Source organism: Ictalurus furcatus, chromosome 13, assembly GCF_023375685.1.
Source record: "Ictalurus furcatus strain D&B chromosome 13, Billie_1.0, whole genome shotgun sequence".
NCBI classification, from domain to species: domain Eukaryota; kingdom Metazoa; phylum Chordata; class Actinopteri; order Siluriformes; family Ictaluridae; genus Ictalurus; species Ictalurus furcatus.
Window position 1 is genome coordinate 15,080,885 of NC_071267.1, and position 17,954 is coordinate 15,098,838.

The 17,954-nt window shown below is 38.6% G+C and overlaps 1 protein-coding gene across 4 annotated transcripts in view; it reads left to right on the top strand.

Annotated features, from left to right (window-relative positions):
* vti1a (vesicle transport through interaction with t-SNAREs 1A) overlaps positions 1-17,954 on the top strand; it is a 117,566-nt gene that overhangs the window by 22,936 nt on the left and 76,676 nt on the right. For 2 of the 4 annotated variants that reach the window (XM_053640605.1, XM_053640603.1), the window contains exons 4-6: positions 329-406; positions 7,396-7,416; positions 11,939-12,023. In XM_053640605.1, coding sequence (XP_053496580.1) covers positions 329-406; positions 7,396-7,416; positions 11,939-12,023 — 184 coding nt within the window. The remainder of the gene's footprint in view (positions 1-328; positions 407-7,395; positions 7,417-11,938; positions 12,024-17,954) is intronic. The other 2 variants (XM_053640606.1, XM_053640604.1) reach the window with 1 other exon arrangement.

A 17,954-nucleotide genomic window follows, 5' to 3' on the forward strand; every position in this document is an offset into this window, starting at 1 on the left:
ATTTATTTAAGTGGAAGGGGTCCTTTTTCCATTATCTCCATGGCTCCAATTCACATGAACCAAAATGGCTATATGAACACAAACAAACATATACACTCACTCATAAATACAATACGGATCGTAGAGATTGTCCGATGTAAACAGTTTGTTTCATGTATTAATCCATTAGGGGGCTCTCGTGCTTCAGAAATATGTGATTTTTCAATGCATCTGAACTAAAACTTGTTTTTCTCCCCCCCCCCCCACTCTCTTCTTCCTTCCCTTGGTCTTTTTCCCTCTCTCCCCTTCTCTCTCTTTCTCTTGTTCTCTTTCTCTCCCCTCATTGCAGAAAAGGTCACGTATTGCCTACAGTGATGAGGTGCGGAACGAGCTCCTGGGGGATGATGGGGGCTCCTCAGAGAGTCAGGTAGGGAGCTAATCAGGAGCTTTGGGCTCCCGGTGTGGGTGGCTGCTCTGGGGCCATTAGGGTCCCCTTCTCTCACATACACAGCCTCTCTGCTATTGGCACCCAGTCATGTGGAAGCAACACTGTTTAATGCAAAGCTGGCCAGTGCTGAATGGGCTCCAGGCTCTGACCGTGGTCTGGGCAGCACCAGATTGGGACGTATTGGCCCTTTTGCCCAGCTGTTCTCCATCCGTCCGAGTGCTTATCTTTTCTCATAATGGCCCCCCCCCTCCCCCCCCATCCTCCTAAAAAAAAAAAAAAAAAAAAAAAAGGGAAGGAAAATCTGCAGCTTTCACAGTCTTTTAAGCACACGTGGTGAGGGTGAGAACCTCACAAAGTCAAGAACACTATATATAGTGGTAAAACAGCCATGTTGGTGTAATGTCGGGTTGCAGAATAGAGTAAACACTCAATATAAACTGAAATGTAGAGATCATAAATACACATCATCTTGAGACAGTGAGGATGAGTAGTGTTTTTGAACCTTCTGTTTGTTTTAGACTTTTGCTTTATATTAATTGTCTGACTCGACATCTTTTGAGTGCACAGCTCAGTTAGAAATGACATGACACAAATCTTCTAAAGAGATAAACAGTCTTCAAAAATTGGAATGATTTATTCAAATTTATTCATGCCAAATACAAATAAACTAAACAAAAAACTGCTTATCCATTAAGTCCTGTTACAAAAACAATAACCCCAGTAAATTGGTCATAGGAACACATGCTTTTAGCCTGCATCATCTGTTTATACTGCAGATTTACATTTCTATTGCGTTTATTTGTCCTACACATGCATACAGAAAACATGTATGTTTTGTATGGTCATATTGTGACGGCGCAGTACATCACTACAAATTATAAGCAAAATTATAAGCTCATTATCATTTCAATAACAACCCGTTCACTTCACATCTTACTAACATATGTAAGCTTAGCCTAGATCCATAATTGATATGCATACTTCTTCCAAACTAGTGGCCCAAAAACAGTGTGTATGTGACATTTCTGCTGGAGTTAAGGAGTAGCTGTAACCTCAAAGCTGTCTTATTTTGTGACAGTTCTGACACTGACAATTCTTATTAAATTACTGCTGAAGGAGAAATATATTCTATCTCTGTTCGCTTGTCTGGCACAAGTTATTATCATTTAAGCCACAATTATTTCAATCAAGATTTATTAAATCTCATTAAATTAATTTGATCTAATATTAGCCTGTTTGACTGGTCACTTAAAGTGAATGGGTTTAATCAAAACTTCAGGTATAAAAAGTTCTATGGCTTTTAATATTTGAATAGTCGAATTATGTTCATAAATTTGTGCTAAGTGTGTACATAATTTATTTTATCGTTAAAGGGCTCCTTGGCTGCAAAAAACAGCACTTGTACAGTACAACAATCCAGGTTACCAATATCAGGACTAGGGCTGGGCAAGATGATACAATATCACTATTGTGATAAATTATGTCTGCTAATGTATGCTTTTCTGCGATATAATTTATTTTTTAAATATATTTTTATTTTATTTTTTTATATATATAATTACAAGCTGACTAGAAGCAGCTAATTTGGTGTTATAATTGATTTAACTTCATCTTTAAAATGGTATAATGATAAAAAATGATGATGATGATGATGATGATGATGATGATAATAATAATAATAATCCTGCTTATATTTTATGTCCTGTTACAAAAACAATAACCCCAATAAATTGGGTACATCAAATATTATTTAAAAAAATAATTTAAAAAACCCCCAATTTATTTCCAATTTTAATGTTTCTAAATAAACTGTATTTTATTTTTTATATAAAAAGTATTGTATAGAAATGTATCAAAATAAATGTGTAAAATACTTGCATACATTTTTTCAATTATATTGTGTGTGTATATATAACAAATACATTTTAACTAATATTTTTTACATGCAACACTTGTCTTTCTGGCAAACCTAAATATCGTGGTTCATATCTTGTATCGTTGAAATGCCTTCAAGAATTATAAAAAATATATGATATTTTTTTGTCATATGCCCCATCCCTAAACAGGACAATGATTTTATAAATAATATATAATCTAAAATATTATACTGTTTCTAAAACTCTCCTATTTTCTTTCCTGTCCTTCTGGACTGTCTGGTTGGTTGAGACTGATAGCAGATGATCTCATGTTTAGTAATGAAGAATTTCCAGTTTAAGTGCACATTAAAAACTAAAGTGAACAGAAAATATGGGGTCAAGTGTCGTCCCCCCCCCCCCCCCCCAGGTGCCTTACCTATTTCATTTCCATTTTAAAAACTTTGGGAGTAGAAGACTCGGCCGTGCTGCGAGTGGAGTGCTCGGAACTTCAAAGTTTTTTAATTGAGCGAGACTGGAGAGATAGAGTGGGAAGGAGGAGATTGGGGAGCTGGGGTAAGTTGGTCAATTTAATTCCTGATGATCTGAACGAGGTCAGGATCATTTCATATAGATGTGGCTGAGCAGAGCGTTATTGCTCACAAATCTGTTCGGTACATGGAAGGGATTTATAGCTAAGTAAATAGGGAGCTGTTATAAGTTCTGAAAATGCCATGTTGGACCTGCGATAATGGCTGAAAAATGGTTTAATAGAGTTCTGCATTTATTCGTTATCTGTATGCGGACAGAGACCGAATTGGCACTATCGCTTTATTTATTTATTTTAAATAATGTGTTGGTCTGCTATTGCACCCTCCTCCACCCTTCCCACCCAAAACAGACTTTACCTCACACACTTATATACCTGTGGGGAAGCACACACATTTAGTGCACACGAACACTCTATGGAATAGTTTTGATTTCAGTCACAGCAGAAGGCTTGGCCACAAGAGATTGTGCTGGTTTAAGCTGGCACAGTGCAGATTTTACAGCCTACAAAGGAAATAGATTACCACTTGTATCGTATTCTGTATTGACCAAAAAAAAAATCGTTGTTTCAAAATCCATTAATTATCATAACACAGAAACTGCCACAGTGCAATTTTAAATACTGGCTCACAAAATGCTAGGATGGAACATTGAAGCGTAATTATAACATTTTATGGCTTTCCATCTTTTTTTTTTCCCCAACAAACTCAGGATAGTGAGATTAACACACACAAAAATGGATTTGTTCTTCTGCTTTATGAATGAAGAAGAATCAAAATATAAAAGAACCAAGCCCAAGCTTAAAATCCCCCTATGCAAATCCTCAATGAAGCCTCACAGTCGTCCAAGCAGCACAAATAAGATTGAACATGTTTTGTTTGCTCCTCATTGAGATGTTGTTGTAGCAACGGCTAGGTTCGGCTTGCATAGATTTAAAAAGGCACGTCTGTAATATGGTTTTAATTTTTAGAACGATGAATGCTAAAAATTCAACTAAAACAGATGTAGGGTCTTAGTGCGGTTTATTTCTTACCAGCAGAAAAAGACACGGATATGATTTTGTGTATTTAGACTACTAGAATTGACATTACAGGCATGCATTACTTTGAACGAACTTCAGTGTAAAGCCATACACAATTTGCACAATATACAAAACAACAGAATATACATTGTAATGAAATTATGTCTAGTACATTTTAAACTCCATAATTATTTTTTCAATATTCTAAATATTTATAATAATATTTACAAACATTATTCACATTCTTCCTTTTCTGTTTTAAACGCACACGTCTGTTAGATTGTTCCTTTCTGTGGTAAAATAATATTTTGAGCTCACAAAATGTAGTATCCTTTTTACTTTCTGTAATGTTCAGAGCTCCGTTCTTTCGCTTTGTCTTCAGTCGACAGCATGCGTGAGGAAGCGCTTCAGCTCCACGCAGACTCCGTCGTCAACGACCGCGGCCACACCAAAGCATTTTCACATCAGGCCAATACACCTCACATTTTTATATTTATTTTTGTCACGAATCAAGTTTTATAATTTATTATGCAAGTGCTCCAGCCTCTTCTGATGCGATAGCACATGATTTAAAAAAAAAATTCAAAATGACCAGCCCACAAAAGAGAGATGAAAGAGGTCTAATAATGGCCCAGAGCCTCCCTTTAGATCTGTTAACCTTTAATCTCACACAAGTAATGGAGATTAAAAAATTCACCTGCAACGGCTGACAAATGAAGAAACTTGTCCTTCCTCTCCTTTGCTGAATGGGTTGTGTGTTCATGATGAGCACTGCTCTTTCTCTGCTGAGAACATTTTACTGATGTGGAGAGCTTGTTAGAAAATGTTAGAAATGTGATAAAATATCATTTTACCAAAAAAAAAAAAGTACAAATATATTTTATATATGTAATCACTTTGATGAGGCAGGCTCACATCAAAGATCTAATATGGGTTTATATATGTTTATACACAGGCATGGGGAGTAACGGAATACATGTAACGGTGTTAAGTAATCAGGATACAAAAAACTGGTAGCTGTAATCCGTTACAGTTACGTCAAAAGGTAGAGTTTGTAAAAAAGAAATGGGATTACTATCCGGATTACAATTGTTTTCATTTAAAAGCAAAGAAATTAATCTTTTGACATAATGCAATACAGACAGCTGCTTGATTATAGTTCTGGTTCTCTCTTGCCAGTCGTGACTCACAGGAGCAACCTCCTGGTGCATTGCAAATAAATTTTGTGCAACGTTAATTTGGTAGAAATGAACACACATTGTTCTCTGAAGTGCTTTTGTTAGGGTGACCTTGCGTCCTTTTTTCCTGGACATGTCATGTTTTTCAAACCTTAAAAAAGCATCTAAATTTGAGAAAATGTCCGGGATTCAGCTTTAGTTTCATTATGATGTGCTTGTGGTCTAATACTGCATCATGTGTGCACATATTTGCATTGCTTTAACCCCTCTCTGTAATTCCCGGCTTCTTGCACACCAAATGGTTGATTTATAAAAGTCTTGCAGCAACTATGGGCCAAATTCCTGCCTCTCAACCATTAGCCTACTCTAGCGCTGTTGTGCACGCCATCAAACAGTGACCTGACAATAGCAGCAAATGAAGCTGTCCTGAGTCGAAACAATGCCCATGGCCATGTAAGGTCATTTTTAATTTCATTTTATCACATTGCTTCGTATTACATGGCCATTCAAATGTGTAAATGATGGCAGAAGGTACACTCGTAGCATCTGATATTTCTTTTTTTTCTTCTATGGACATTCAAAAGAATATAGGAAAAATGTCAAACGTGGGTACGAATTCGAGTGACACGAATTTTATTTATATATATTTATGTGATGCTAATAGTGCGTCTTTTTCAGTGTATTAAAGTCTGCATTCATAGTTGTTTTGAATGCTATTGAAACGTTTCAAAACGTTGTTTTGAATGCTATTGAACCACCCCCCACCCCGTCCCCCTCCCATTGTCTATTGCTCTAGACTTTACTTACATATTTTACCTTGAAGTAATCCCAAAAATAATCAGATTATATTACTTTCATATTGTGATACTTGGATTACCTTACTGATTAAATTTTTTTTATGAAGTAATGTGTAACTCTAACGTTATACTTTTTTAAAGTATCCTTCCCAACCCTGTTTATATAGTACATTACAGTAAAACCACATACATAACTACTCAAAAGCTTCATTTCAATGTTTTCAATAATATAAACCCGGTTTTGTTGTGAAAATAGATTCATATAACTAGTGTTGCTAATAGGATTCCCAGTATGGTTCAACTTGGGTTTTGAACAAAAGGAGGAAGTTAAAATGTGACTCGGAACATTTGAGAAACCTTTATTGCGCCTATATACGTCATAAGTATTTAAGCAGACTGAGCGAGTACTTCTACTATAGAAGAGCTGATAAATGTAAAAAACAAAACAAAAAAAAAACCTGACTGTAGTTCAGTGAGTCTAGTTTTCTAAACACGAACCAAGCCGGCTTGTGTAGCAGATTCTCTGTTTCAGATCATCCAATCACCTGCATTTATGTAAATGATTTAGCTGAAGGCGTCTCGTCAGACCAGAGACGAGCTACGGGGCTAGTAACATTAACTCGGCAAAGAATCTTATAGATTTTTGATTTTATATACTCTCTCTGATCCGATTAGAAAACTGATGACATGACATGGCATGTTTGGAAAAATGCTGTTTAATATGTTTTAAACGATGTTTAAAGACGACCGAGAAGTGTCCGTGCGATAAACTCAAAACAGACGTTTCTCACCCGAGTGTATGGCGCTGTGTAAAGAAAATAATTGAAAATAATGTCATGAAGTTATGGATTTAATGTGATGATCAAATCTTACAGTGGATGATTAGAAATGTGAATAAATCTATAACATTAGCTTAACATTGTATACAGAATTCTAGTTAATGTTCTGTAATATAGGCTGCATAAAAACATGAGCACTACACAGTGGGATTTTATGAACACTGTGCCAGATGTGATTGGTCCAAATTGAAGTGACAGATTTATTTTTATTTTTTTTTGAACATGAAAGTATAAAACACATAGCATTGTAATTCAAGTCTAGATGTACTGTACTCACTCTTTTTGTACTGTTTTTCAGTACTTTACTGTGTTGTTTTGGTTTTTTTTTAGCCATATCTAGTTCTCTGATGTGACTCTTTTTATTCCCCTCCTTTCGTTCTTGATGATGATAGTTTAGACATCGTGAGTAGAGAAATCTATTCCCACACTTTGTGTGTAATGTGACAGTGAAAGAACCTGATCTTTTATTTATTTATTTTATTTTATTTTATTTATTCCAGAAAAGTCAGCACAAGTCTTTCGTTTAGCTTGGTTTAATGTGCTCGTCTGTGATTTCTAACATGCAAACAGATAAATCAAGGTTAATTCTGTACCTAGCTGCATGACTGATCTGCTTCATGCCATGTCTCATTTGTTATCTCTCTCTCTTTTTTTTTTCCTTCTTCTTCCCCCTCCTTTCTCTCTCTTTCTCTTTTTCCTTTCCATCTGTGTTCTGTGCCTTCATGAGGCAGTTGATAAAGTTACGTGAAGAGGTAAGCCCTCCTCCAATTTTACTCGTCTGTTTCCCCAAATTTCCTTCGACTTATTTTCCTCTTTCATTGCATTTGAAGAAAGCAATAGTCTGTTGGGTTTTTTTTTTTTTTTTTTGCTTTCGAACGGGCGTACGTCAACAAGACGTGGCTCTGTGTGTCGCTCAGTGGATTTCAACCGAACCATCTTGTCACACATCTGAAAAGTGATGATTAGTCAGACTGACAAAACATGTACCAATATTTAAAAAGGGAACGGAACATGGTTTTAAAGCGATTGAGGACAGGTGGGGGTGTGAACACTTTTATTTTATTTTTATTTTGTTTATTTAATTTTTTTTTTTTAAACGTCAGTCAGCTTTCACATGCTTATAATAGAGACTACACAGTAGTCTAATACAGGACTACTAATATTATAATTTAATATGCCGTCTTGTTTTTTTCTTCTTTTTTTTGCTGCAAAATACTATAATTTTATACAGCTTATAACTTTCACAGCTGTTAATTCATTATGAAAAATATGCTGGATGAGGTGATATCCACGTTTAGCATGTAAATGTGATTTTCAAATCCACAGCAGGTGAAATCGACATCCTTTTTTTTTCTTCTTTTCTTTCTTCCTTCTGTTTTTGAATGCAGTATTAGTGACACTGAAGTGAACAGTGTCACTGGATCCTCTGTAAACCTGATGCTAATGTAATAGATGATTTTAGGAAGAGATTAGAGCATGATTTGAAAAGCTTTTTGTTTTCATTGTATACATCAGTCTTGGCGATAACGCACGTTATGGCAGAAAACCGCCATTCAAACTTGTGTACGCGCATGCGAGTCCATTCAAATGTGTTTTTTTTTGGGGGGGGGTTGTACTCGGGATTCCCCTAATCATATCCACATGCAGCTGCAATAAGAGACACCGCGATATCTGAACATCTCCATTCATAAAGAAAACTCGTCGCCATCCATACATTACTCTGGACTATCGTCTCTCTCTCTCTCTCTCTCCCAGCCCCGTAAAAAGCCTTTAGCTGGCGATTGCTTATCTTCAGAGATAAGTGTTGATGATGCAATTTTTTTTGATACGCCAAATCTTTGGAGAAAATGTTCAAATGTATTCAGTACTAAAGTGCGTTTCAGATGTCAGATCTAAACAGTCCAGCTACTGCTGTGAATGCCATGAAAGGCAAAATGTGAAAACCCCTGTATAAGATTCAATTAAAAGATCTTCAGCTTTTATAACAGCTTTGTTATAAAATAAGCTTTGAATTATAACGGAATTATAAAAAAGAACTCTTAAAACCATACAAAAAAAAGTGCTGTGCGGTGATTAATTTGACTAAATTTGAGAATTAATTTGAATTTGATTAATTTGTTTGGATAAATTCTTATGTTATTGTGCGTGCGTGTGTGTGTGTGTGTGACATGTGCATGAGCGAGTCATCCTTTGTTTGTGTGTTTGTGACCAAGCGAGGCACTGTATTTGTGAGCCTGTCTGTTTTTGGCTGTATCTATTGTAGTATTGTTTTTTTTGTTATGTTTTTTTGCTTTTGCAGAGAGGAATAATCCCACTGATGCAAAATCCACCCAATTCTCATGCATCCATAATTTAGAACGCCTCACAATTCTCAAGACGTCGCAATCCTTGACTTGAGTTTTTATTTCCTAGTTGTTGTTTTTTTTTGTCTTTCTTCCACATCAGCAAACAAACAGGGAGTATGGATTAGCCTTGGGTCAGAAGACACCTTCATTGTTCTCACACACTTTGTCTGTTAGAATGGGTTAAATTAGGTTTGATTTTTTTTTCTCCGCTGCGCACTTCACCTTTCCCTTCTGTTTTCCTGAATTTTCCTCAAAGACCGCATATCTTATCTACACTTAGCATGCCTTTTTTTTTTTTTAAACTCCTTTTCCTCCACTGGAAAACATGTTTAAATATTTAGCACCCATACTCACAGCTGTTTGACACTTGTAATTCCACGTCTTACAAGTCCCAAACAAACCATGTAGATCACATCGTCAGCCCAAATCACAGCTGTCATCGTTATTCACTTTGACTCTTGCCGCTTAATGGAATAATAAGGAATCCGAACTTTTGAAAATTGCGGTAGTAAGTGCTTGTGTTTGATATTTGGGAGGGATAGAAAAGGGAGGAGAGTTCTTTTGAGCGAGCAGCTACATTGTTCCTGGCTCCCTGTTAATAACTTACAAGTGAATTCATCTTTAAAAAGAGATGCAAAACAAAAAAATATACAGATATTTCTAAGATCTAAGATATTTATAAGATATATCGAAGATATTTCTTTTTTGGATGGGCGGTGGGTTGGGGTGGGGGGGGGGGCAGGGTGTAGGTACTAGATAAAAAGGAATAAATGTATAAGCAGAAATGGGAAGTGGAAAGGGGCACACAGGAACACGCTCATAGACGCACCAATATTTATCATGCACTCTTTTAAGGCAGCTTCAGTAGAACGGTTTTGATGACAGCCTGTTGCTCTCAAAGCGAGTAAACCAGAAAAAAAAAAATCTTTTATTCAGGTCAGTCTTGTCTGGGTATATGTGTGACTGACACGTATTTGTACTGTATTTGTGTAATTACTGTGTTTCTGTTGCTATGTCTGATTTTCCATATGTATGCAGGCCTACCTGGATTCCTGCGTCAACCTCCAAATAGCTTAGAGTCAGGATTTGGCAGCTTCCCGCGTTATGACTTATGACATTGCCCATGTCTACAGTTAATGTAGCAAAGACCACAGTGAGACCCTAGTCCCTCCTCTTTTTTTAGACTTCCAGGTAGTCTTTGGGATTTTTTTTTTTCTTTCTTTCTTTTTTCAGCCCTCCTTTTTTTGGCTTCTGAAAGAAACTAGCTGCAGAAAAGCGTAGTGTCGTCACAGCATCTGCGTGGCCACCTTCACCCTCGGCGCCGCTCCTGTATGCTTCGAGCGCGAGTGCATAATTCTAAAGATCCCCTCCCACAATGGAAACCGCCATCCCCGAGAAACCCCCACCTCTCCTGTAGCAGACAGAGAGGGAGAGGGGAAACGAGCGCAAAAAAAGGGAGAAAAATTCAAGGAAAGGCTTTGAAGTGGCTTTTCACCGCGCAAGTCTGCTGGCCGTCTCCCCGAGACGTGTCACCTTTGCCGAGAGGGAATAGGGAAATCACGTTTCGAATGGTAATGATAACATACTAATCACTTGAGCTCTTTGAAGCGAGCTGCTCTGTCAGTATCCCTGGCTGCCTCGTGCTCCCAGGCACACAGGCACACATCCGTGGTCTAGGTGTATTAGCTTAAGCATTGCATGTCAATACGTCCCCTCCATCTTCGCTGATCCAGAGGGGCTCATTAGGCACAGCCGACTCCCTTTTCCCTTTGCGTACACCACCCCCATCTTTCTCCTTTTTTTTTTTTCTTCTCCCTCTCGCACTTTCTCTCGCTCTCTCCAATTCTCTCACTCTCAAACCCTCCCTCCCATCTTCTCACTATCTCTTTCTCCAGCTCTCACGCCCCGGAAACTATTAAAAGTATTTCTGCAATTTTAAATGACATCTGTCAGCTGAAGGCAGGAGGAAAAAAAAGTTCAGAGTGACTCTCCCCCTCCCCCCCCCCCTTCTTTGTGATTGTCAAACTTTAAAAAGTGGGATTTCATCTGTTTTTTTTTTTTCCCCTCTCTCTCCCTAGGACTGATTAGCTGGTACATATTTTGACAGCTTAACTAGAACTGCAGTCTGTTTTTGGCTTTTTTCTTTCTGATGGTGTAAACAGGAGTAATTGTTAACGGCGTTTGGAAAGGCAGGCCAGTACGCTTTTAAAAGCTAAACCGATGGGTTGTTGGAATGATGTACTGTGTTCATTGTTTCTGTCTGGAGGACAGACTTTTTATAACATTGCAGTGTTATGTAGTTCATTCACATCATTAGTACACCCAATATACAGCGGCACATATTACCTGAAATCAGCCGAAGAGGTACGCTTTTTAAAGTGGGATTACAGGTCCTTTGGCTTTGTGACCTCAATGCTCATTTCGAAAGTCTGTATCAAGGGTTTTCCCATTAGACCTTTTTAGAGGCTGTGCAGTTTTATGGCCCAAATGTGTTTGTGCATAATGAGGTTTACTATGACACCCGGAGTCTGTACAACATACCGATATTAGCTAATCTGAAACGGCCAGTGCTAATTTATTACAGCTCAATTAGTCTTTCCTCCCATGCTAAACTTTGCCCTACTGCTGAATGTGATGTAATGAGTTCCTGTAACGATGAACATCTTCAGAACAACCCTGCGTGTTGTTCAAGTGGAGACAAACCTCACTTAAAATGAAATAAAAAAAGAGCGAAGACATGTGCTTCAAAACATTTCAGTCTACAGCATTTTGTAGCGTGAAAGAATTCTGTAACCGAGTTCTCTCAAATGTTTGATTTAAATATAAAGAATTAACACGTGTTTGTTTCTCTTAGTGGTGTCCTAGCACTTTCACACATTCCTGTTCTTTCATTGTGTTTTTTTTTGTTTGTTTGTTTGGTTTGTTTCAGAGAGCACATCTGTTGGACAACACAGAGAGGCTGGAAAGGTCATCTCGGAGACTGGAGACTGGCTACCAGATAGCGGTGGAAACCGGTAAGCATTGTGGGTAGGGGGATGAGCGACGGTAAATTGTCTCGCTTGTATGCAGGTTAGCAAGAGGGGGGAGGCCTTGACGACTGGTGACATTTTGCGGAGCACATCAAAGGAAGGCAGGGAGAGCGAGGTGTATAGACGAGGTAGCACAGGAGCTTCAGCTCAGCATTAGACAAACACAAAACACACAGCCTTATCTTCCATACAGCCGTCCTCGAATGTGAGACGGGGATTTATTTTTTATTTTTTATTATGGCTTGAAAATATGGGTGGGGGGGGGGGGGTGTACTGAAATAAACATTGTCAGCTTTCCTTAACAATTTTGTGGTTTCAAAAACAAAAACAAAGATGGCGGGTTCTTTTAATAAACCGGTTTCTAAATAAACCACCATCTGAATCGGATTCCTGTCTTACACTCAGGTTTCATCTTTAAATATAAGAAAATGAGCTAATTTAGATCTGAAATAAATTTAAATCTGTAGGCATATATATATTTATTTATATATATATGAAATATATTTTCCCCCTGATGCTGCCACTGTTATTGAGGCAGAGTGTATTCCTCAGAGACGTATCAAAGCTCCTTCTTCAAGAAGCAACTGGCTTTCTTTGGCTTCCGCTGTAGTTTTGAAAAGTTTGTTAATTTACACTATAATGGCAGAGTGGCTTATATGCGACATCGACAGTGTTAATAATTCAAGTCGAGAAAGGGTTGCACAGACCACTGGCTTTTGATGTCATGCGAGCAGAACTTAGAAATTCACAAATACAATCTGCATCCGCTGCTTAAAAATGTAGTTTCATTTGTTTCAGATCATCCCGAGCTCATGCTTTCTTATTTATTTATTTATTTATTTTTCTTGCACTCTCTTTCTCCTGACCTGCATAATATTCTCGTGGTTTCACTTCGCGACGTGATGGCCCTTTGTTATTTTTTTCTATCCGGAGTTATTTTATTACTTCTGCTCGAGCGTTTGATTCTCTACAGCCCCCGGTCCGTACCAAAGCCGCGTCCATCGGCTTTAACAGCAGCATCAGACCTCCTGTGTGGGGTGTGTTTGTTCTTAAAGGACCACTCCTGTGTCCTTGAGACCCACAGAGACGTGCATCTTTTCCTCCTTCCTCTCGGTGTGTGCTGTGAGAGAGCTGAACGTTGTGTTTGCCCAGCTCTACTCTGTGCTAACTGGACCATGGCAGAGCCACGGTGGCCCAGAGTGGCTAATCCCCGACCTCCTCACCCTGAGGCTCAAGCCCTTTGACACACTCGCAAACACACCTGCCGCTTCCCGAATGTAGTAGAAAAACCACAACTGGACCAGAAGGGGAGAGTTTGTGTGTGGGAGAATACACAGTGAACACGTATAAAGCATAATGCAGCCGGCTCTTTGTGTGCAGAGTAACACTGACCTTCAGTACATCAGATGGCTGATGCACAGCTACAATTAATTCATTCATTAGTTAATTAAAAGTTTTTGTGTATGCATGTTTATCGAATATTAACAAGAGTAGTGTATTTATTGCATGAACTATTTGTCTTAATAGTTCTATTAGAACTATTCTATTAGGGTTAAAGGTAAAATAATTACATATATGTTTTATAATAGAAAGAACACAATAAAGTACAACCAGCTATTAAGAAACTGTACATAATCAAAAGCTTAGGATATCTATGAGTGCCAGTGTTAAAAGCACGGTGGTGTAGAAGGGAGTTTGGTGTTTTGAGTCCCAGTGTGGTGTGTCGGGTGCACTCCAGGCCCTTTGAGAAATATTAAAAGTGCACCCCGGACATGCAGAGCTATTTAGCACACTGTTTGTTTCATAAATAAAGTATGGGATGTCATTAGGAGAGGGAGCTTCTTTAGAGCAGCCTCAACACAGGGCGGGTAAGCCTGAAGCCACGGAGGAAGAAACGAAGTAGCCAATTTAAGCGTATTTAAATCAGGGGTGTCCGAGAGCCTGAGAGCACCAAACAATCTCCAATCAAAGGCAAGGACATGGCCAAGGATTTCTGCAGTTGACAAGTGTTTGCCAAATCAACAACTGAATTGACTGTAATATTTCGTAACAGTTGCATCACATTCTCACCGGGCCAGAAACAAACGCAGTCCTTTAAAACGAGCTCAGACTGTAAAATATTCACGTGTGAACAAGGAAGTACTTCCGTTGACTTGAGAATGAAATAAATGTTAAGGTGCGCTGTTGAGATTGAGAAGTAGTGGTGTTGACGGACACACACACGCACACACACCGATGGCTGAGGTAAACAGAAGGGATGCAGTGACTGTTAAAGCTGCGCTGGCCTTTTGAGCGCACCGCAGCAGTGTCTGCTCCAGATCGATGGGGCAAAATGAAGCCAGCTCATTAGGGATTGATTTCAGCAGCGTTTAGATAAGCAGAGAGGAATCGGGCCGCTGCCCCTGGGGCCCTTGCTGGGGCCCAAAGTTCATGCAGAGCCAGGTAGAGAGCAGCTCCACAGGTCATCAGCTTTATTAGCACCCAGATAAGCTGATTAGGCCTTGTCAATCAAACGTGCCAGTGACTCAATCGAGAGCCACTCTGTCTCGTGCGTGCGCGCTCTCTCTCTCTCTCTCTCTCTCTCTCTCTCTCTCTCTCTCTCTCTTTTGTGATAAATCGTTGAAGCGACCAACAAAGCGTCAGCCATGGCGGCTAAGCTAAGCAGCCCTGCAGTTGTCACCAAGGCAGACGTGAGGACCCTGTGATGATGTGACGACTATATTAAAGAGTACATCAGTTTGTTTTAGAGCGGTTTGATTTTTTTTCTGCCGGTATTAAAAGAACGAGTGGGGGGGAAGCGGCGTCATCAATGAGGGCTTCACGCAAAAGCCAAGTCTGTCAGGATAGGAATAAATAAACTGATGGGATGGAAAAATAAATAATTATATTTTGTAAACATTAAAAAAAAAAGCGCTGATCACTTTTGAAGCCGAGCATGGCTTTGAGACTTGCTGTGTCAGTCCATAGGTGCTAGAGAGCCCCAATATCACACACACATTCTCTCTCTCTCGCTCTCTCGCTCTCTCTCCTCTGATTCTAGTTCTCTTTATTTAAAATGTGAATGAAATAACAATCTATGTAGTTGATTAGACTTAATCTACAGAGTCTAATTGTTCATCATTTAATTCTGTTTTAATGGCATCTTATCTTTTATTGAATTAGGGTTTGTTTGTTTGTTTTTGTTTGTATAGCTGGCTTGTACATTTAAATTTGTAGTAGTGTTGTAGGGCAGACAAATGTGTCTTGACTAAAATGTGCAAGGCCAGTTGTGTGATTTTTGTGTTGTTGTTGTTTTTGGTTTCTTCTATGAGGATAAGTTAGAAATCTAGGGCAGAGTCTGTGCAGATCAAGATGCATTCATTCATTAAATTCAGGTTTATTTACACTATATTATTTTGATGACTGTCTTTACATTTTTATTTACTGTTTAATGCTTTTAATATTTCATTGAAAAGTGTCATCTATCCCTAATAGGATCACTTTTCCGAATAATTTATTTTACAGTACAGACTTAAATCATTCAACACAAACGCATCTTTAAAGAGGATAATTTGGGTGAAGTGGATTTCCTCAAGGCATAGCATGGAAAATATCTTGGATTTTGTAGTTTGATTTAAATCTGAATATTGTGTTTCAAAAAGAATCCGACGTTATTTGATAATTGTTTGCTTTAATGGAGCTGAGCCACAAGACTTGAATATTTTAAAGGCTGCGTTTCAGTTATGCAGACAGGAAAATTCAAGTAGAATACATTTTCATAGTGAAGTGTTTCCTTTTTCTCTGTTATGGATGTTACCTGTTTACGTCCCCCCCCCCCCCCACTAGTGTTGATAGAGAAAATATTCGAAAAAGATTTCTAACAAGGTATATGTTTGCGTGCACATCCTTATGTGTGTACGTTTGTGTTTGTGTGTGTGTGTGTGTGTGTGTGTGTGTGTGTGTGTGTGAGAGAGAGAGCAATATGACGTTATAACGATATAAAATTTTTTTTTTTTTTTACTCTGTAATTCTACCCACGGGTGAGCTGTTTATCGCCAAACCCCCTGGCGGATGAAAGGCAATGCAATAATGATTTTCTTCTCTCCTAATCGGGCCTTGTCAGCGAGGCGTCTTATCATGGAGAGGAAAATGACACCGATCCTATCGAAGAGCTCAGAGTCCGAGTCCATGGCGTCCCCCCCTCAATCACGGTGGACCCGGCCTTGCCGTATCTAGCTCCGCCACAAACGGCAGGCGACGCGTTTTTCATCTGGACTTCAAAAACGGGCCTCGTCATTAAAATTGCACCCGCGTTCGGCTGCGGGGATCAGCCGCTCCGGAGCGAAAATGGGATGTGGGAGAGGAGACTCGCTAAATGTGCTAATTCTGCCCTCACATGTTTACGGCTTAATTTTAATCGGTTTGAGCGAGGAATGGGAGGAGGACGAAGGAGAGTTTGGGGGGGGTGGCGGGGGGGTGGTGCTGAAAGAAAGAGCCTTGCATTGCAATAAATCGCCATTATCTTTGACGCAGAAGGGCTCGGTTGTTCCAAGGATTTGGGGTCCACTGGCAACAGTGTTATATTGAGACATACAAATCTGTTTACGCTTGAACTGTGGTAGCTAAGGTGCATTCTGTGGTTTCAGCCTGCCCAGACAAAAGCCAAGAAAGTTGCACAATGGCAAGCCAGCACACATCCTCTTAACGCAAGAGCTGAACTAACACACTCGAGTAGCCTGGGTGTGTGTTGTTATGTCTGACTGTGTACCTCTGCGATTTGTGATGGCGAGTGCAGGTGTTGACAAGTTTTTCACATTTGACTTCCTCTTGCAATATGAGGCCAAGTTAAGTGACATCACTGAGCACCAACGTTTGAAGAGACTTTAGGAAATTGAGTCGTATTTTGTCGAGTAGAAAAAAAGCTTTCTGAACCTCTACATAAACGAGCCTTCATGTAAAACGGTATTTCTCCCCGATTAAATAGGATTTATATGAATAGAAGAAGACAAATTCGTACGAATTTTAAATCATTGTTTATATTATGTGAAATATATTCTTGCAGCCCTTTTTTCATTATAAGGAATGAAGTAACTATTTTCAATTGCCACATAAATCTAGCATCATGGATATATATTTTTTATATGTGTGTGTGTGTATGTATATGTATGTATGTATGTATGTGTGTGTGTATGTATGTATGTGTGTGTGTGTGTGTGTATATATATATATATATATATATATATATATATATATATATATATATATATATATATATATATATATATATATATATATTATAAATATCAGAGCAAAGAAAAATGAAACCAGATAATTCTACAGAAATAAACGGTGGATATTTTCAGCCTTTTATTTATTTTTATTTTTTTGATTCTGGACTTATGGGATCCCCCTTTATGTTACAACCTTTTTCCTGTTTTTGGACCCTTGACTATATATAATACTGAAAAACCAGTAACTATATGTTTGACCTATAAGATTAATCTATTACATGTTATTTAAATAACTAAACTAATTGTACAGTAGCTAACCCGATAAAACCTCTATTGTTCATGACAAAACAAAACTCCATTTCTATCACTTACCAAACATAAGCTCGTCATAAATGTAGCTAGATATTTCTACACCTTTTCTATGCAGTATAAAATCTGTTTAGATTTACACACGTACACACAGACAGCCGCTGCCAGTCACCCACCCCGTAGTGTTTTCTTGACCTCTGGTTGATACAAAGGAAGTGTGAGAGAGGCTGTCTGAGATGCTTTGCGTTAAATGAAGTTTCTGCAGGAAACTGAAGACGGAACAGAGTTCTGTAGACCCCCTCAGGTGATTTCTCATCGTCCGTGGCACATCTGAGGCACTTGTATATCCTAAATGGAGTGACGAGAAGTAGAGGTGAGGGCTTGGGGAAAGTGCCAC